The 21,438-nt window shown below is 41.5% G+C and overlaps 2 protein-coding genes across 4 annotated transcripts in view; one reads left to right on the top strand and one right to left on the bottom strand.

The window, feature by feature from the left end:
• The window catches only part of LOC137282488 (spermatogenesis-associated protein 22-like), a 33,912-nt gene that overhangs the window by 3,811 nt on the left and 8,663 nt on the right, over nucleotides 1–21,438 (bottom strand). For all 3 annotated transcript variants that reach the window (XM_067814244.1, XM_067814251.1, XM_067814259.1), the window contains exons 3-8: nucleotides 20,343–20,490; nucleotides 17,656–17,784; nucleotides 16,043–16,202; nucleotides 14,525–14,915; nucleotides 14,184–14,328; nucleotides 6,354–6,454 (exon numbers count right to left, since the gene is read on the bottom strand). In XM_067814244.1, the coding sequence (XP_067670345.1) occupies nucleotides 6,354–6,454; nucleotides 14,184–14,328; nucleotides 14,525–14,915; nucleotides 16,043–16,202; nucleotides 17,656–17,784; nucleotides 20,343–20,490 (1,074 nt within the window). The remainder of the gene's footprint in view (nucleotides 1–6,353; nucleotides 6,455–14,183; nucleotides 14,329–14,524; nucleotides 14,916–16,042; nucleotides 16,203–17,655; nucleotides 17,785–20,342; nucleotides 20,491–21,438) is intronic.
• LOC137258596 (uncharacterized) lies at nucleotides 9,397–10,719 on the top strand. The gene has a single exon (XM_067796304.1). It carries the CDS (start codon nucleotides 9,397–9,399, stop codon nucleotides 10,717–10,719), a length of 1,323 nt encoding a protein of 440 aa, XP_067652405.1.

Genomic DNA, 21,438 nt, shown 5'->3' with positions numbered 1-21,438 from the left:
ATTCCCTAGATGGCTACCTCATGTAATCTACGAATGTAGTCACGGAAGTGACGTGATCTCCCCACTCGCGCAAGCGGGAACAATCCAAAAATCACTTTTACTGGCAACAGGAAGGTCCGAAGAGTCCAGAGTGGGGAGGAGCATCCAGCGTTGGGAGGGAGTCACCGCCCTATGGTAAGGTAAGTATTTAAATATCTAAAATATTTAGATTTTAATAAATTTTTAACTTACCTTACCATAGGTCTTATGCATATGGCTTCGACAGATGGATGGTGGTGTGGACTCCGGAGGACCATCCCTCAGCAACCAGTGCACATGCATTAGGAGAACCTGGGAGACCAATGCCAACAGTCACAGGACAAACCTGGAAGCAGGACAAAGAGTAACCCAAGGGAACTCCAAAGAAAAACCGACGCACCCTGAGGGTGAGGTTAATCTTAAGACCAACGGTAAGTAACAGTGTTATTACCTAATGGGCGGACGTCCGGGTAAGTTGCTGGGCAACCACCAACGGACTGAAAGACTGTAGTCCCTCCATGTCCTCAACTGCCAAGTCCCTCAGGTAGTGGGAAGCGAAGGCAGTAGACGACGACTTCCAAAAGCAGCCTTCCATAGTTTGTGGCACTGTGCAATTTCTATGGAGGGCCATGGTAGATGCCAACGCTCTGATCTCGTGTGGGTTGTCCGCCACCGGATGAGGTAGACGCTTGGCATCAAAAGCCGCCAGGATCGTAGATCGAAGCCATAAGGCGACTGTGTTCCTGTTCACCTCCCCTTGCAGGTAGTCGAAAGCGGGATGAACAGTCTTTTAGGGGGAACGTCTCTTAGAAGCCAACTTCCGGATGTAACATCTGAGGGCTCTAACGAGACACAGCAGCTCCCCCTCCATGTCCTCAACTGCCAAGTCCCTCAGGTAGTTGGAAGCGAAGGCAGTAGACGACGACTTCCAAAAGCAGCCTTCCATAGTTTGTGGCACTGTGCAATTTCTATGGAGGGCCATGGTAGATGCCAACGCTCTGATCTCGTGTGGGTTGTCCGCCACCGGATAAGGTAGACGCTTGGCATCAAAAGCCGCCAGGATCGTAGATCGAAGCCATAAGGCGACTGTGTTCCTGTTCACCTCCCCTTGCAGGTAGTCGAAAGCGGGATGAACAGTCTTTTAGGGGGAACGTCTCTTAGAAGCCAACTTCCGGATGTAACATCTGAGGGCTCTAACGAGACACAGTAGCTCCTCCTCCAAGTCATGTTGTCCCAAGACTGCAGATGACAGAGGAATGGAGAACAGCCTGTCTGGCTGTCCAGGGAGCTGATTCTTGGCCACAAAATCTCACAGGAGACCCAAGTGGGCTGGTCCATGCCTCGACTGATCCAAACAAACCTGCGTGACGTCCAGGGCATGAATTTCACTAGCTCTATCTGCGGTAGCTAACGCTAGAATGAAGACCGTCCTTTTTTTTTTTTTTTTTTTTGAGACAAATACACGAAGGAGGCTTCCTCTAAAGGCTTATACGGAGGTCCTCTAAGATGTTGTAGGACGATGTTGAGGTCCCAAACTGGAGGACGAAGCTTAACTTTCCGGTCCTCCAATTTGCAGGCCTTGAGTAGCGCAATAAGATCTGGTACCTTGGAAATCTGTTTATTTGCTTTAATCGAATAGAGTTCAAAGCCGACAGATAAGTCCCCAAGGTACTGCCTCTAAGATGCTTGCAGTTATGCAGGAACAGGAGGAAGTTCGCTAAATATTGTGGAGAAGCTGTCATAGGGTCTTGCGATCTTTGAGCGCAAAAACTCTCAAATGAGCGCCACTTGTCGTCATATAAGGACCTAGTGGACATTCGATGCGTACAAGCTAGGACACTTGCCGCGCACGAGGAGTAGCCCTTAACTCTTATTGCCTTCTGCAGATGACCCAACTGTGAAGATGAAATCTCAGTGGGTCCGGATGCAGCTGCCGACTGTGCGGATGTCGAAGCAGACGTAACTAATCTGGGAGCTGGTACGACTCTCCGCTGGCGAGATGACGCAGGTCGGGGAACCATGACCTGGCTGGCCACCAAGGTGCGACCAAAAGCAGTCGCAGGATCGTGTCGCTCGCCCACGCCTGCAGGTCCATAAAGTGACTGAGTGGAAACCCTGTGCTCCAGGGTGATTAATTTCGCCACTTGAGATGAGTACCCCTTGGCCCTCAAGACTATCACAGATGGTCCAGGCGCAAAGATGAAACCGTGACGGATCCAGGTGCAGTGTCCAATTGTGAGGATGGTACAACAATTGGTCCCACTCTGGAAGCCGATTATTTGAAACGTCTCTCGACACAACATATTCTCTGTTGGAGATAGACGTAGGGGGCGAGATAAGGCGTCTGCCATGAAGATGCAGGCTCCTGGTATGTGAGATACTTTTATTTGGAGGATCAGACTCGACCACGTCGAAGGGTAGAAACGACAAGTGTAGTAGAGGTCGAGGCCTCCTTGACCCTTGTTTACCTAGAGGGCTACTATTGAGTTGACCGTATGGATCATCAGTAGCTTGTCTCTCGGTGCTGTCAACCAATAATAGACATGCATCACCGCTTTTATCTTCAACTGGGTGATGTGAAGAGATAGAGCTCCACTCCCCCAGAATCCTGCTGCAACCTCCTTGACTAGATAGGCACTCAATCCTGGTAGAGACGTGTCAACCTAAAGATGGTTGTTGAACGACGGCTCTAATATGCAAGTTCCAAACACTGACCAGCGAGTCTACCACTGGTGTGGAGTCAAGACGTCCAATGTCGTAAACCTGTCTTGAAATCATGATCAAGAAAACGCTGTCATAGACGTAATAGTAGACGTCTACGTCTGATCATATCCTAAGGTGACGTGAGCAAATCGAGTAGACATTATCACTGACATAGTGATAACGGACAGAGTACAGCTTGCTTTTAACATCGCCTTGAACTTCGACCCCCGAACCTGGGACGGCGATGTGATGAATCAAATCCCGTGGAGTTAGTTGAAGCTGACTTAACAGCCTGATAATGAAGTACAACTCTCTCAAGATAAGCTTGTATGCCATAAAAATGCGTCATTCTTCGACTTCAGAACAACCACGCTGTACATTATGAATGTGTTGACATTTCAAGAAGTCTACTTATAACTGGCCGTCTGTCCGATCAGAAACTGCCATACATCGCTGCACGCCTCCTGATAAGCAGCGTTGAGACTACTGTTAGAGGATTTCTATGCCGACTAGAGAAATCCAATGCCGCTGTAGACTGCTAGTCTAGAGTGTAAACGACATCTTTCCATTGTAAAATGACTGTAAGTCACTGCAGACAACTTCCTTACACTAAAATCATAACAACACATTCTGCGCAGGGCGTTGTCCCTCGATGACCAATCAAATTGTAGATGTAACGACCCTGGGATCCTTTGCAGGGCGTTGTCTCTCGGGCACCAATCAAAATGTAGACGTGACGTCACCGGTGTAGCAGGTAACTGATCATCATGAAATCTTGTAAACGGTGATACCCTGCTAGCTTATAGGCTTGACCGTAACCATGCTGTTTGCGAGCACGTGTCCAAATGAGTAAAGCGCGCGAAAACCCTTCCGCCGCTTGAAACTGACGTAGACAAATTGTTTTTCTGATAGATGTGTTGGAATTTCCCCCGAAGATAAATGCCGTCCTCACTTGTAATAAGAGGTGTAGTTAGGCGTGTCACTTTGTTGTTGTCTCGAAAAATCTTCGCGACGAAATGAGTAAAGCACGTGAAAGAAAACTTTCTCCGCTTGAAGTATATGTAGACAAATTGTAACGTAAGGATCTACGGGGATGCGACCAGTCCCTCCCACCTACCGGCGTAGGAATATCTGGTACGGTGATCGATCCTCGAGGCGTTGTCTTTAGACAAGTCCATCGCCGCCGCCGAGGTAGCTGACGCCAGCGCAGACAACGGCTTAAGCATCCGCTTGAGTTCAGTCTCAATGGCCACCTGCTTAGAATCCTGCACTCTATGAGAGAGCCGCGAGGAGCCCAATAACCGCTACAGAGATACAACCAAGACAGCCACGCTGTCCGCGAAAACCAGGCTGTCTATCTTGTAATCTGACTTCCTCGACTTACACGCTTAGAAATTCGGATTAGTTGACAATTTCGCATAGACCGCATGTAATACAACCATGGCGTCCGCCACCATAGGATGAGGCGGGATGAGTAGTTCCGGTGATAAATGAATTGCTGCAGGGTTGCTGGAATCAGCCGAAGGCGAAGGGCAGTCCGGTAACCTGTCAGCAATCCACTCGAAGACGACTGATAAGGGTAGTCAAGTGCCATCACCATCGCCGTCGCCTCCTACTTCCTCGTCGAAGTCCGGGCAAAAACCTTGTACCTCCAGGTCCTCCCAGGACATGGAATTCGAATCACGCCGCAGTGTAAGAGACGGAGTCGATGCATGAGCAGCAGATTCCTTGGACGGGATCCAAGGTGGTTCCGGTGACCGCAAACGCCGAGTTCTAGAGGAACGTCGAGGTGATATGGACTGGGAGAGCAAGTAACATCTTCACCTGGTAGTAAAGCGAGAGTCCACATTCAAAGGGCGTCGCGGGGACCGAGAACTCCGACAAAGACTACTGTGGAGGGTACAGGATCGCCGACTCCCAGGGAACCTGGAGCGCGATCTGCGCCGAGAGCTCTCTGCCTCCAAGCGCCGAGCGCGCCCTTCATCAAACTGTCGTTACAAAACCTCTTCCCTGGACAACGTATGCAACACCCTGGGTATACCTTAAGACGCAGGTGCTGGCGCTGGCACAGGGTCCGGCGTCGGCGCTGGTGTCGGGACAGGCGCTGACGTAGACATAGGCGCTGGCGTAGGCATAGGTACTGGCGCAGGCATAGGCGCAGGCATAGGCACTGGCGTAAGCGCTGGCGCAGGCACAGGCGTAAGCGCCGGCGTAGGCTTAGGCGCTGGCGTAGGCATAGGCGCTGGCGCAGACATAGGTGCTGGCGTAACCACAGGCGCTGGTGTCGGCATAGGCGCTGGTGTCGGCATAGGCGCTGGTGTCGAGACAGACGCTGGCATCGCAGCAGCACCGGGTGTGAGGAGGGAGCGCAGGAACTTCTGGACCTCCGGATGAGACAAGCCTCCGGACGAAAACAGATCCAGGATGGAATCCGAGCGAGGTGGTTCAGGGGACAAACGTACAGGCGTCATGGACGAACGCCCCATCCCAGGCGTCGGCACAGGCGCTGAAGGCGGTTGTAAGTCAGGGTCGTCCGGCAGAGATCCCAACGACGACGCTGGAGACGACAACCTTCTCTTCCGCTGTGAAAAATGCTTCCTCTTAGCCGCAAAAGAAGCCTTGAAACCAGCAACGCCTCGCAGTACTGGCAGCGTCCGTCAAAAGAGCAGGCCAGAGACGCACAATCCGGGCACCAAGGGTGGGGAAATTCGCCGATTCCTGCCCCTAGCAGATGGTGCTAAACTGGCGAGACATACACAGTTAAGTGCAACATACAAAACATAAAAATGCGTTGAAACCAACGCTAGGCGGTAGAAAAAACACCCCTATACCAGAAATGCAGCACCAACGCACCCCCACTATAAAGTAGGCACGCCCGTAAGCTCGTGACAGCGAAGGGCAAACAACCAAAAAGGTTGCCTGCGTACCTCGCAACGTGGCACGAAAAAAACATATAAATGCAGTGAAACCTGGCAAAAATACTAATCGACATGGAAAACCACATGGAGGGAGAAAACCAGCAAGATATAATACCCCCACGGACGCCATGCCGCACTCACACACAACGCGGGCGAACCCACCCCGAAGTGAGAGAAAAAACAACACGAGGTAGCAAAGTAAGTGCAGTTAAAAGATTAAGGTAAGGTAAGTTAAGGTAAGGTAAGTTATGGTAAGGTAAGTTAAAAATTTACTTTTATTGGTGATTTTATATTAATTTTTTTCCCCTCCTGCCATTGGGTTTTCTGAGAACAAAAATCCGTAAAACAAGAAATAAAATTGGTCTGAAGCAATAAAGCCTAATGAAAAGCCAAGATATATGTTCAACTCTTTTCACTGCCATGACACCGAGTTCAAAGATTGCACATTAAGATGCTAATAGTAACTAAGATGCACTCTTGACAACTGTTTAAAAATTACTTTTGTTGATTTTAATCATCAGTTTGGGACACAATGAGATCAACCAATTCAGCAAACCTGACCACCTGATAAGGTTAGTCACCCAAAAATGACAAGCATGTGTTACTGAAGGGGTTAACAAATCTTCACAGGTCATTGTGCCAACAACATCTGGATTGCCCGGTCAGTGCTGCAAACCTGCAAACCTGCAAACCTGCAAACCTGCAAAAACTTACTATTTCATAGAAGATGCAGTGTATTGTATCAGTTTCATCTCTGAGGACAAATTCCTTCCCTGTTCCAGTCTTGTCAGAAACCACAGCTGAGTCCAGCACACCTGTAACACAAGAAAACATAACAATAATGCAAAGCAGTAAACAGTTACTGGTGTGCAAGATAACACAAGTTTTTGTCATATGGCATACAAGCAATGCCTGTCATGCACAACAGGTAACATGCACGTGATGAAATTTGTTCATAGATGAACATGATACAATTAATGTCCAGATGTAACATCAGAACTACTACACAAACTACAAAACACAACCATCATGATGCATTAACCTCACTGTCAACTTGTGCTATTGCTGACACAGTGGCAGTTGGGTTGCCTAGTGGCTAAATGTGTTCTCTCATCACTCTGAAGGTCCATGTATGATTTGCTTCATGGGAACAATGTCTGAAGCCAATTTCTGGTGTACCTCGCCATGATATTGGTGGAATATTGCTAAAAGCAGTGTGAAACAAATCTCACTCACTCATTACTGGACAGGACCAGTGAAGATGTGACTTGGAATTGATCTTGGGGGACTTGGCGGTCAGACATAATGCTGTAGGTGACGTATGTAATCCCAGCTGCATCACAACTTGTTCCCTGGTGATGAGGGGACCATGGCTTGAGGTATCCTCAATACTTGTTTATGTTTCCTGAGCCCGAAAGGTGATGGAAACATAAACAAACATTGATGGTAGCTCAACCCATGGTCTCCGAGGGACCAGTGAACAATGTATTATGTTATCGATCACCTCAATGTTAATTTTGAACTGTTTGAAGCATGGGTTACATCAAATTGTACACTTCAGCCAACCTGTGCGAATCAAACGATTCCAATCTTGCATCTTGCTGTTTTTTCTTGTAGGTATTGTCTTAGTAAAGTCTCTGCGATGTAATTCCCGTTCTTAATATTCACAGGGACTACATTTGAATGTCAAAATTGTCAAAATTTATGTATTGGAAAGAGATTCAAATGTTTTTTGTAGCCATTGCTAGATTTTGCACTCAACACAAGAAAAACAGACGTAGAGTTATCTCCCTTCCATCGATTTCCATTTGCAATCATTATCATCATCATGCATCATTTAATGTTATTCGAGATAAAAAAGTAACTACCACGAAGTACCGAATGAGTTGCTGTTGGCAGCGGGGTGCATTGCAAATAATAGAACAGTGCTCAGCCAATCAGACAGCGCCATTTATGTGTGAGAAAAGATAAAGACTGATGTCCACACTGTTAGCCACTGGAATGCATGGTCCAGACTCAATTACCAAGGCATTCACAGGCCACAGCCATATAACTTGAATATTGCTGAGTGCTTCACATTGCATTGTTGTCACCTCTACCCTGTGCCCTCTTTCATTCCATGGGCCCAGGCAGCATGACGGTAATGGCCCGTTGCCGGTTTCATGCTGGCCGCTACCGTCAGTGCCGGCAGGGGATATACAGTACAGGTCCAGCACTGTGCCAGTGCCTGGCTGCCAGTGTCCTACAGTTTGCCCAGCTAGCTAGCAGAGATTGAAATGCGATATCCCTTGTATCCATGTGTATCTAAATATAACTGGCCATGCTTGCCACCTACAGCCATTCTGACCGCTCAGTGCTCCCTCCACGTTGTGCATTTCTTTGTCTCAGAATTTAAGTCCTGTCTGTAATACTACTGAAAAAGTCTACCAACAACAGTGTCATACTTACGAGGTAACTATTCTTCCATTCTTACTTATCACAGTCTTTAAATCTGCAAGAAATTGACCTTCTAACTTTTGAAAACATTGTTTCAGTAATTTGATATCTCAGTGCCATTTTCTCAACCGTCTCTCTCATACAGACAGATCTAGTTTGAACAACATTTCTTCTGAATGTTATTTGACATTCTTGTATCAGTTTGCATACTTCACGTTCTGTTTAATCTTTATGAATTATTAGTACAGAATAAATATAAATTCATACCAGTAATTATAAGCATTAAATAAATGTCAGCTTTATAATAGGCATCAGCTGGATTTCTAACAAACCTTTTAAATGATGTACAGATGCTAATTATGGCCGGTATAACGAAATTGTACTAGGGAAAAAAATTGCATGCTTTTGATCCTGAATTCATCATTCATCTCATAGGAGTATTTATAAATAGAAACATTTATCAACTGTAGTATGAAATAAGTTCGGGAAATTAATGATACATCAATAGTATTAAGAAACACATAATAGACTGGTTATATAAAGCGACCATGAACGATTCTAACTGGACAAGGCGTCGTAAAATCAGAGAAAGAGTTACTAAACATTTAGAAGCTATTGCAGCAAACAGTTGTGATTCTTATGCGACTCCACATGAACATATTCACAACAAGAAAAACAGATCTGAGGATCTGACTACTGACGAAGGTTCACGTATATCTGATGATGACTCAAGATCAGCAGTTCAGTCAACTAGTCAAATCCATAATTCATTTGGTGAAGATGAAAAGGATACCAACATGTTCCCTCTACCGGTAGAGGATACAGATGAACCTGATATACTACTTGACATACAAAGTGATATCAGTTCAAATGATAGCAAAGAGACAGATGATGACATAATGCGTGTTAAACTGTCAGAATGGGCAGTGAAATATCAAGTTCCACATGCCGCCCTTTCTGCTCTATTGGAAATACTCCGGAAAGATTATACGTCACTACCGAAAGATCCAAGGACATTATTATGTACCTCTGTAAGTTATGATATAAAAACATTGTTGGTGGAAAATACTACCATTTTGGAATTGCAAATGGAATTTTGCAACGAATCGGTGATATTGAAGATGTTGATATGCGAGAATCCATTGCCATACAAGTGAATATAGATGGCCTACCCGTATTTAAAAGCACTTCAATGCAGTTTTGGCCAATACTGGGTAGAATTGAAGGGTCCAAGGCACGAGAACCCTTTATGATCGGTCTATTTTATGGTGACTCAAAGCCACAAAATTTAGATCAATATCTACAAGATTTTGTAAGTGAAATGAAGACATTGCAGACAGAAGGGATGATTTATCATGGTGCCACTATAAAAGTTATTCTGGCATGTGTTATTTGTGATACACCCGCCAGGGCCTTTGTTAAAAGAGTTAAAGGACACAGCGGATATGGAGGATGTGACAGATGTACACAGAATGGGGAATGGTTAGGTAAAATAATATTTCCAGAGACAGATGCTCCCCTGAGAACAGATGTTCAGTTTGATGAGATGACTGATGATGAACATCATCTCCCTGGTGTTGGAAAATCTCCATTTACACAGTTGTCAGTTGGAATGGTGTCACGATTTCCATTAGACTACATGCATCTTGTGTGTTTAGGGGTTACAAAGAAACTACTTATGTTGTGGATGAAAGGTCCTGTTGGCATTAAATGTCGGATTGGCTCAACTGCTGTGAATTTACTATCAGAGATAATAACATCTTACAGCAGCTATATCCCACGAGAATTCCACAGAAAAGGGAGATCACTCCGTGATATTGACCGATGGAAAGCAACAGAGTATAGATTGTTTCTGCTATATACAGGCCCTGTAGCTTTAAGTAGTGTACTGTCTCCTGTACTTTATAGAAACTTCCTGTTATTTTTTACAGGCATCACTTGCTTGATAAGCCCCAAATTATCTCGGTATTTTTGCGATTATGCTCAGGAACTGCTTTGTTTATTTGTTCACAATTTTGCCGATTTGTATGGGCGTGATATGCTAGTATATAATGTCCACGCCCTGGTGCACTTGTCTGATGATGTGAAAAACTTTGGACCATTAGATAACTTTTCGGCATTTGCATTTGAAAGTTATTTAGGGGAGATTAAAAAAATGCTCCGTACACCAAATCAGCCACTTCAGCAAGTGATTAGAAGATTTTCTGAAAAGCAGTCTGTTGGTCACCCGCAGAGAAGAAAAACTACCAGGACAGAAAACGAAAATCTAAGATGTAAACATACAGATGGTCCCTTACTTCGTGGAATGGATGCCGTTACACAGTATAAGGAAATTCAAACACCCGATATATTTATCTCAAGGTCAAGAGGTGACAATTGTGTAAATATAAATGATGAGGTTTGCATTAACCGCAACTTAATTCTTCAGTCAGATAATGAAAAGACCGTTATATATGAAAAATTCATTGATAAAAAAGACTTTTTTACATATCCCCTTTCTTCCTCAAACATTGGTGTATACAAAGTTTCTCAACTGAGTAGACATTTAGAAATTACTTTGTTAAGAAATGTTAAGAATAAATATGTCTTATTACCCAAAGACAATGAATACATTGCGCTACCACTGTTGCACCGTGAAAACTAGTAATGTCGTGACGTTTTGGAAAGTCATAGATATATGTCATACCATTACACTATTATAAGATTAAATACAATTTGAAGTATGCTGCATGTTTTTAACCTAACATATTTAAGGTCTTGAACACGTATTAATTATGTTTAGCAATAAAATTTGTTATGTCACAGGAAGAATGTATCTTGTCGTGGAGTTTTCAAGCACAGGTGACATTGGCCTGATCCCTGAGTCATGGCTCGCAAGCAATGGCAAGCAATGCTACTGGCCCACAACTAAGAATATTAACATGCTGAACAGGGCCGTAAAGACTTGCCAGCAACCAAATGAAGAGTCATGGGAGCTTTATGACATCAGAATTCTCTATAAGAACGGTAAGCGAGTAATACTTTATCATGTGTTCTTTTAGGTTTTGTGACACATTTTGTCTATATACATGATGCACATTTGAAGAGTTGTGCGTTACAGGCCCTGAGTGAAAAGTGGAAAGAGGAGCTCAAGCTGTGAATCGAACCAGTGTCGTTTGGACTCTGATTCCAGTGGTGTACTAACTGAGCTAAAGGGTTACCCCATGTTAATTACATTAAGAGTATCCATTTTTGTTTATAATTACATCATTCACTTTGAGTTATGAGTATCATGAATACTTTGTGTTTATTTGCAGCATCCTATGATAAAGCAAGAAAGAAGCTACCTCTTGCAGAGGAAACGTCAGATCTATATACAGATGTAGATGATGGGATCGATGGCATAAGAAAGAAGAGGTTCTTGGATTTAAACATTAAACAATTAATTATCATACACATATAACTTATGTATGCAAATAATTGAAATTAATGGTTGAAGAGAAATCTTCTTGACTGAGAGGCTATTTCAGTCTTTAGGAAATGGTTTCTTCGTATATTCTTACTGACTAAGAAAGTAACTCAAGCTCTTAAATTAAGAGTGACTCTTAATTGCTAAATGCATGTATCTGACTGTTCCAAACACTAGGTTACTTTCTATCTTCTATAAATCTTTATAAACACAAGCAGTTATCGAGTTTTAATGCTCTTGCTTTAGGCCAAATAGAAGATACCTTTCGACTTCAAGCGAAGATGAGGAAGAGAGGGATCCACCAGCAAAATGTAAGAGGACTGGGTCTCTGTCTGTTGGAAATAGTACACCTATCAGGTCACCAACACCCCCACCATTGCCGCATCTGTTTTCAAACAGACAGCCTGCATCACCTGCAGCAGGGGAATCCTTGCAGTCTTCCCCACTCACACCCCTTACGACTCAGACGGAGGCTGTACGACGTTCACCTAGAAGGTTATACTCAGCAACTGGTATCAGACATCAACCAGACTTCAGACCACCATCACCGCTACAGTTGCCCCATCGTGCTTCTACTCATGGTGCTTCTACAGGTTTGTTTGTTTCCAGTGTTACAGTATAACAATTATAACACTGTGAGAGTGATTTTGAATATTTCCAGATTTGAATTTTCAAGAATGCATTAAATGTTACATGACATGGATGTTTTACAATCATCTGTTTTAATTGCAGCTGAAGTATTACAACTTATTAGGGCTGTGGAGGAAAACACAGCTACAACAAAGACAAATAACCAGCTATTGCACCAACTCCTAAGGGTCGTTACAGCCCAGTCAACCCAACCAAGTGCCGAGCAAAGAAAGCTGGACCTTCCCTTGAAGTCACTGAAAGAGCTTCATGACGCCAACACGGCATTGGATGATGCCATAGCATTCAGAAGTGTGGTAAGTTATTTCATGTCTATTGTCCTTACGTGATCTATATTCTGTTGAAACAGTAAACGCATAGAGAATGACATTACCTCACTTCCTTTCTATGCAGGTGATGCAATTAGGAGTAATTGGGGGATCAAGTTTAAAGCACACCGTGTATAACATCCTGGAAGCTGCTTTTACCACCCCACTGGCAAGAAGTGTCAACTGGATAGGCAGTGGAACCAAGGCAGCTTTTAAGGGGATGAAAATGAAGGATGCAATAGTCGGTATGTGAAGCAGAAACAAAGGGTTCACACTGCATTCATAATAACTTAATAAGTTCGCAGGGCTTTTTTTAAAACTTGGGTTAGTGCGTTTAAATTTAATGAAAACATAAACGTGAAAAGGGAAAGTAATTTATCTCTCGAATGAAATTATCATTTTTAAAAAGTGCAAGAGAATTTAGTTCAAGATGTAAAGAAAGTGAAAAAACGCTCGTAATATGCCGAGGGGAAGTTACTCCTTCAACAGACCAAAAATTCACGAGAGAATGATGTCAGCTGTTGCTTTGCAATGAAAGTGCTGTACCAGTTTTCATTTGCTCACTGACACGACTATTTACCAAGAAAACAACATTTACTCTTATTGTTAATGGACACAACAGCAACATTTAATATAATGTCACTATGAGTTTTATTGTTGTCTAATAAAGCGCGTTTTGTGGAATTTCAGAGGCTACAAGGAAAAGTCTGGTGACCCAAAAGGCATCAAACATTGAAATCGAAAGCTTTATAAAGCTGTGGTTCCGCAATGCTGCAGACAGAGATGGTGGCAGAAAGGAACGAGAAAAGAAAAAGACTGCAGCAAGCACTGTAACGGCACCCAATGACGACACATTGTGATGTTAATTCATCAATATCACTTGAATGCAAAGCCTAGTAGAATGCTGTGACGGCACTCTATAACACATTGTAAATGAAAGTCCTTTCAGGAAGCATTCATGTAATACCAATGTATATTTTTGTATATAAACCATTGAAATCATTTAACGACTTCATTGTCATTACCACCATGAAATAACTAATACTGCGGAGAAGTCTATACCAACACTCAACCTCGTTTTCATGTATTTTAAGCATTCTAGACAATTTCCAGCAATTTGGATATGCTCAATTCCACTACTCGTGTTTTATAAAAACGACGGAGTGCGTTTGGTTCAATTGACGACTGAGAGAGCCCATTTTCACTGACTTTGTTGTATTGGTAATTACATTAATGTGAACAATAGCTTGGCATGTTAGGGGCTGAAAAACGATATAGTGTAACAGAAAAGCTACGTACAGCCGGTAGTTTCAGTACAGGCACGGTGCTGGTTTAGTGCTGGCCCGGTGCTGGCCCAGTGCTGGCCCGGTGCTGGCCCAGTGCTGGCACGGTGCTGGCCCAGTGCTGGCACGGTGCTGGCCCGGTGCTGGCCCAGTGCTGGCCCAGTACTGAAATGTCATGAATGGCCCATTGCTGACCCAGCGTTGATAAACGGTACTGGCCCGTTGATGGCATGCAGCACTGGGCCAGCATTTAGTACAGCACTGGGCCAGTGGTGGCCCGGTGACGAATTGCCACCTGGGGGGCTCCTATCAATTTGCAAGGAGGAATCTGTTTGTATCCAAATTATGTATACATATATTCAGAGACTAAGTGTTAGTCTACACAAGAACTCCAATAAAATTTAAAACTACTATTACTCACCAAACATTTCAAACAGGTGAGGCCCCAATGGATCATTCTGGAGAACAGACCTCTTCACCATTGCCACACTTGAACACAGTACTCTCAACCCTGGCTGGTCTTTACCCTTAGTGCCAGATTGTCTTGAAGACTTGATGTTAGAGGCCTGACAGAATGAAACGCACAACATCAGCCAATATGAATAAATACACCTAAATAAAATACAGATTGCTATTTCAGTCCAGAAACTTTACTGCATGTAAAGTGCAGTAACAACAATGTTTTGAAATGTACTGTAGATCTGTCAGAATGCCAACATGAAAACAACATGAAAACTTTGAAAACAAAGTAAACACATTTACCTTTGAAACATCCTTAGATCTTGTATGAGTTGAAGTAAACTCCTGTCCAAACCCTCTTGAATTCATCAACAGACTCCCAGGACGAGGAGGAGATGCAGCCAGGAGTACATTGGGTGGAGGTGGAGCTCCTCCCCAACCCTTGGAACCACCCCTGCCAGCTGGCGCTGCATGCTGACTGTACTGGTGTAAACTCTGGCCACAGTTGCTTCTCTCTGCATTCCACACACCACCACCTTGAGGCTGGTGATCATAAACTCCCTGTGTGTTCTGGTTCCTGTTCTGCTGCTGTGTATAATTACCTCTGGCTGTCTGGTGGCTGCCCTGGTACTGGGGCTGGTTGTTGATGGAGGTGGACTGGGTGGAGAAGGAATTACTTCCACCTCTGCCGATCCTATCAACATTATATACTGATTATATCGTATGCTTTACACATAAATGATTATATTTCCTATGTTGGGGAATGTGACATGTTGTCACAATTCGATTAAAATTTATTGAAAGTTGAATCTGATATCTTAGTTTCGACTTTCGATAACCATTTTCATAATTTTGATTCAATATTTTAATATCTATTTCAGTTGTTGCCACACTGTGAAAACGTAATATTCAATCCAACTCGAGCAGTTTCAAGAGCTGAAATGAGGTGAAATTGATCGGTTGACATCAGGCTATTTATCCAATTTGCATTATGGATGATGGATTTCACATTAAAAATGCCAACTTATTTGAACTCTGAGAGTTCAACGAAATCTTTTTATTTGTATGAAGAATTGAATAAAAAAATATGGTATCAAGGGTGCACTATCAAAAATCAAATTGAATCGAGGTCTGGGTGCATCATTCCAGCCCTAGTGTACAGTATACAACCCAGTGTAGTTATAAACCCACAGATCCATTGGTAAATCACCAGATGGTGGCCACATGAGTACGTGCAAACACCTAGTTGCAGGTACAGCAACATACAATAAAACTTGGACAAAGTATTGTGACTTAGTGTGTCCCAATTCACCCAGCTGTGAATGGATACCTCATAAGGAGGGGAAAGCACATAGTTGTATGTATGGGAGTTGAGACTGATGATAAGATGTGCCATTTGAGTTTGACATCCAATGATCAAGGAAAAATAAAACTGCCTTTGAGAAGCTGAACTGGATTGGCGCTATACAAATACATATTAATATTACAAATGATGGCACTTTCAGTGGTTAGCTCAAATTCTTGTGGTAAAATGAAAATATATGCCATATTGATTCTGCCTGTATTGTCTCTAATGATTTCTTCAGACTTCAGTAATCAAGGTCCCTCAGCATAATGAAAATTTACACCTGGAACTTATGTAGTGCTTCATGATATCCTCTTTTGACAATATTATGTAGGCAGATAGTGGATCTAAAGCAGATAACTAGGTGTGAACGAGAGAATGTTATTTTTTCCTGTTAAATGTGCAAGTGCTTGGAGAAGACATCTTAACACACATTGTAATAACAACACTCTGAGTATGGTCTTTTCTCATGAAACCTGTTTCTCTGATCTTTGGAAGGAACAGCTGCCTGACTGCCTTGGTGTCCCCAACCGACTCTCACTGCATTGTTTGTGTTGTTGTTGTTGCTGCTGTAGTTGTTGCTGCGGCAACTTTGAGTGGGGGCTGATGAAGGTACCCTATTTCCTCCACCAGCAACTTGAAAAAGTCCAAAATATTTACCCTTTGCTGTAGTATGTAAAGAATTCTCTTGATTTTGCAATTTAGTTACAGCAATCATAAATTGTTTTATAGCTAAAAATAATTATCTACAACTCCAAACTATGCAACTGCCCTCATCAACAAATATGGAAAGAAACATTTTACCTTTTCGAATATCAAGTAACTTATTGTCTGGTGTTGGGAATTGGTTGAAATGTCACAACTGATGACTGCTTCATTAACAACGAACAATCATCAAAAAAAAATTAGCTAGAGTCATATTTCAGATTTCCCTATGTTATTGCAGATATGTATAACATGATGCAAATTACTACTTTAAAGAGATGACTAATGTGTCATAAACATTATTTTCCCAGAGTCTGCAAGAAATATTCAGTCATGACTTTTTAGTTAGTGAAGTGAGTTTTCTAAGAAATAAACATGTTTTCAGGCCCTGAAAACTTCAAAGATATGTTTCATTGGCAAATGTTTCAAATCCTAATACAGTACTTCCAAAATCGTTTGTATTCAATTATGAGAAAATGTAATCAACTGCTTGGTGATTTCGTCAATGCGAACAATCTTCGATTATTTGAATTAATCAGAACACAACTATTATTGTCACAAAGCAGCAGAAGAGATGAGAGTAGTATTCTGAAGTGATGCTGAAATTCTAGAGTAATGCAGAAATTCTGGAGTAATGCAGAAATTCTGAAGTGATGCAGAAATTCTGGAGTAATGCAGACAATACTGAAGTAATGCAGAAACTCAAATTTTGAGTGAGTGAGTGAGTGAGTGAGTGAGTGTATGTTAATATATGCTAAGATGCAACCTCAACACAGGGCTCAATTTATGGGATGTTAACCAACTTGCACCAGGCGCAACCTGAGATAAAAACCTAGTTGCACCAACCAAATTACAGCTGCAATGTAGAGTGTTTAAACATCAGAGATTCTGGTGCACATAAACATAATTCCGTGGTGAAGTACCGATGAAACTATCATGAAATATTACATACCAAAATTCATTTTTAATTGCAACCAGTACAAGCAATACATTAGCACTCAGATATTAGGAAAAATATAAATACAGCATATTAGTTTCAGCATGTACCAGTAACAGCTTTGAGAAAGACACCTGTCAAAAGTAGTAAAACTCATCTCACCATAAAAACGCAGAGATGCAGCTGATCCCTCTTTACAAGAGCTATCACAGCCGAAACATGTCTATAAATAGCAGTGTTCGGTGCCTAAGCTATTAAAAGTTTAGATGAAAAATGAGTTGACATACTTATAATCTTAGATTTATTGTTTATTTCTTTCTTAAAACTTGACATGCACCTGGTTGCAGTCTGTAATATTGAGTTCCACCAGAGCAAGTAATAAAACTCTAAATTTAGCTCTGTCAGCATTAGTTGAAACTTTGCCCTCTAATCTCTCCATGTTCCTACCTCTGGCACTGTTGGCACCACAGCTTCTCTGTTTTTGAGGTGTGTAGAAAGAGCCTACTCCATAGGCACTTGTTGACTGGGCCTTTTGTCTGCTTCCTTGGGTCTGGAATCCCCCTACTGGCATTAAATCTGTGGGACGAACATGAACAGAATGAAAGGATTCATGCAGCAAGAAATATTCATGGGCTTTGTCGGAGCATGTTAGCTCAGTGAAGGTGATACTGAGATGCCAAGCCCAAAGTGTTGCAAATACCGGTAGTAGTTTCAAGCTTCTGGATTAGTAGTCTGATTCTAAAATTAGTGGTCAACAAAATACTATAAAATCATGATGAATTCCGAGAAAGATAATATGACACCAATCAAGAGTGACACTAATTTCACATACCTCCAAGAGCAGATTTCCAAACTATTACCGTTACATTTCTACTTGACTCCATTTTTGGAAAAAAATAGACCTAATCAATGGAAATATACATGTATGTTTTTGTCTGTATATCAGAATCGTAATGAATTTTTTTCAAATTTCTCAGAATTTCCAGTGCAATCATACAGGCGCAATTTGAGGTAATAATTCGTATTGAGTACAATAATATCACAGGTTGGCACGTCAGGGTGGTAGCTCACAGTAATCCAGGATAAAAAGTACTCAAATGAACCCCATCAGACAAGACATCATAGTCAGTCAGACTCATGATAAGCAGCCTATGTAAGGTACTTTTGCTAAGCTTTTACTAGCGCTGGCTGTAAATGGTCTATAATTGGAAATATCATCAAGGGAAAAAGTGATTGTATTTGAGTCATGTATTTAAGGACTATTGGAAAAAAGTCCTTGACTAAAAGTACTGAACAGAAGTCCTCCAGAAAAAAGTCATATTACTTTCAAAACAGATTAAATAGATGTTCACATCAAAGATATTGTAAACAAAACATTAAGTGACTGTGTATAAAAGACATGGATTCAAGTAGTTGCAAATTTTTGCAAATTTTGGTCCGTTTACGTTCTTGTATGTGAATGAAGTATTAAAAACATAAATAAGTTTTTCCTTGACATTTGTTATGAAAAATTAAAAGTGGGACTTTTTTCTGAAGGAGTTTTTCTGAGGGAAATTTAGTACTTTTTTACTGGTACTTTTTTTTTCCAACACTTATTTGAAGGTCCCGCAGTCTCATACTCTAATCTTCAGGACATAAGGTCCAAAAGTATTTGGACTTTTTCTGCATACCTATGGAACGCTTTTAAATTTCTTTGTGTCCACTGTCAATTTCTATACGTATGGGATGCAGGAGTTCGCATCTTGTAAATCACTGATGATTATCGATATGAGAAATGTGCTATCGATAATATTGAACAATGACTTTTGTGATACAAATTTGTTATTTTAATCATACAGTACGCAAAGTTAGGTGGACTTAATTTTCATGGGGAACTTTCTCAGTCAAATTCGGGACGTTAATATTCCATGCATAAACATGTCACCACTCACCAGTAATGTAAAATGTATTCGTTACTTCTTTTGCTCAAAGTTACTCCTCTGATAATCATTGACAATTGATCAATATTTATTTCATGATTATCAATCTCCATGATCTATATCAAAAGGCAGTCTCAGTTTTCACTTTGAGACACTCGTATGTACTAAATGACACATAAAAAAACTGGATAAAAGTCCTTCTTGACAAAACCCCTCACTAACTTCAGCACCCCTATCCAAAGCCCCTTGCGTCATGTATTTCATAAAAGAATAAGCATTTCTCATGGTTCTTGTATATTTTATACAGCATTTTAAGTGGAAAAGGGCTTTTTGATTCATAATATTTATATATATAGTACATGATTGATGGCCTTGCCTTCCATCCACGTAGTGGGCAACATTTTTCCAGGAATGCAGTACTGGAGGGACAACACCTGTGAAGGTTCAGAGCAACTAGTGTCCAATTTTGATGTGACGAGTTAGCAGCCACTACAATCACATCCAGCATCCACGTGCTTATGCTGACAATGCAGTCCAGACAGTGAGAATGAGAAGGATTCTTCCCTCCTGAATCTGATTTAATTATGATGCAATACAGTTTTTCATGTCAATAATCACTTCTTGTTGATTTGTTACCTTTTGTTTGATCATATGTGTTTCTTATTCATGAAAGTTGATCACTGGATTGTCTGGTCCAGACTCATTTATTTACACAAAGCCATATAGCTGTGCATAAACCTAAATTCACTCACTCATTCACCGAAATTATTCGCTAATTACATTTAACTGATACATTCTTTAGGGGTATTCTATTATGGAGCAATCTTATGTCTTTAATCAGTTCTTGTCTTTAATCTTATTTTCTCATAAATACATAATGTGAGGGGCTTTTTGGTAATTTTTGTACTTAGGGTTTTTGTTAACCTAGACTCGTTTGACTGTATAAGGTCATGCAGATGTTATTTTCCCTCACCAAAACACTTCTAGTGCTATATATACACAATATTAACTATATTAACGGTACATCGAAATGCCAAACTGAAATGCCCCCGAAAGGTATGACAGTCATGCAGGAGTTTCTTCCACTAATTTCAGTAATAGGGATTTAATGAATAATGCAGGATAAACGCTTGACTGAAACCAATCAAACTATCTCACCTTAGATGGTTAATATTGTCGAAATGACTAGAATTCTGAAATATTTATGACAGTTACCTGGATAGCTTGCTTGGGCTGGTGTTGGCATGGAGGGGTTGTTGCTATGGTTACTTATGGGATCAGCAAACATAGCCTGTCTTTGTCGTTTCCTGTGGTTGAAAATGGGGGTTGGAGTAGGCCGAGAGGGGCCACCATGATGATCTCTCTGCAACAAGCCAGAATTTCCTAGTCATAGAGTAATAGAGAGTATCATTAAAATCAAGTCTTTAACTTTAATTTCTTGCTTAAAGAGGTTGGATTCTGTGGTTTGTGCGCATACCGTGTGCAACTGGATGTGACAGTAGAAGCTCCTATTTATGTTACAGTTATTTCCCTTTATCTTCTTTCTAATCATACTTCATGAGTGAGTGAGTGAGTTAATATTTAACGTCACATCGGCAGTATTGCAGCCATATTGTGACGAGAGCATTCTTAAAAATGGAATCTATGCACATGATAAAAACCTGTCGACGAAGGACAGTAAAACAACTAGAATATCACAATGAGAAATAAAACTAGCGTGAAAAGTTAAAACTAATATCCCTATTCAGACAACACAATATAAAAACAGGCTGTATAGATCACCAACAACTGAAAGTAGATCACCATACTAGGGGCCATGGGGACTTACAGTACTTCTGCTACCTGCATGGTCCCTAGCTGGATTTACACCATCCTCTCAGCTGCTGGTGATTGTATGCAAGATTAGCCACAAATTAAAATGACAGAAATACTACGACTAAAAAACAGGAAGATCAAATTTGACTTGAAATGTTTTGGGACTTACGTACCCTCTCAGGAGGACAATAATTTTACAGTGCTTTAACCCCCCTCGAGGATACAGCCACTAACACTCTAAGTTCCTAATTCGAAATTCCAAGCATAAAATATTTATATATTTACAATTCATTTAGCAAATCTAATTCTTTTAAAAATTCAATAATTAAATGAGAACTAACTTTATTAAAAAGATCCTTCAAAGTTTTTGAATTAAAATATTTATCCCTTGTGATGGAATATTCAACACAATCAAGCAGGACATGCTTGACTGTGATTCTTTCATCACAAGGGATACAAAACGGAGGATCTTCACCTTTTAATAGATACTCGTGAG

This window comes from Haliotis asinina, chromosome 1 (assembly GCF_037392515.1).
Source record: "Haliotis asinina isolate JCU_RB_2024 chromosome 1, JCU_Hal_asi_v2, whole genome shotgun sequence".
Classification (NCBI taxonomy): domain Eukaryota; kingdom Metazoa; phylum Mollusca; class Gastropoda; order Lepetellida; family Haliotidae; genus Haliotis; species Haliotis asinina.
Note: the sequence above shows the minus strand (reverse complement) of the source record. Positions and strands in the feature narration are given on the sequence as shown.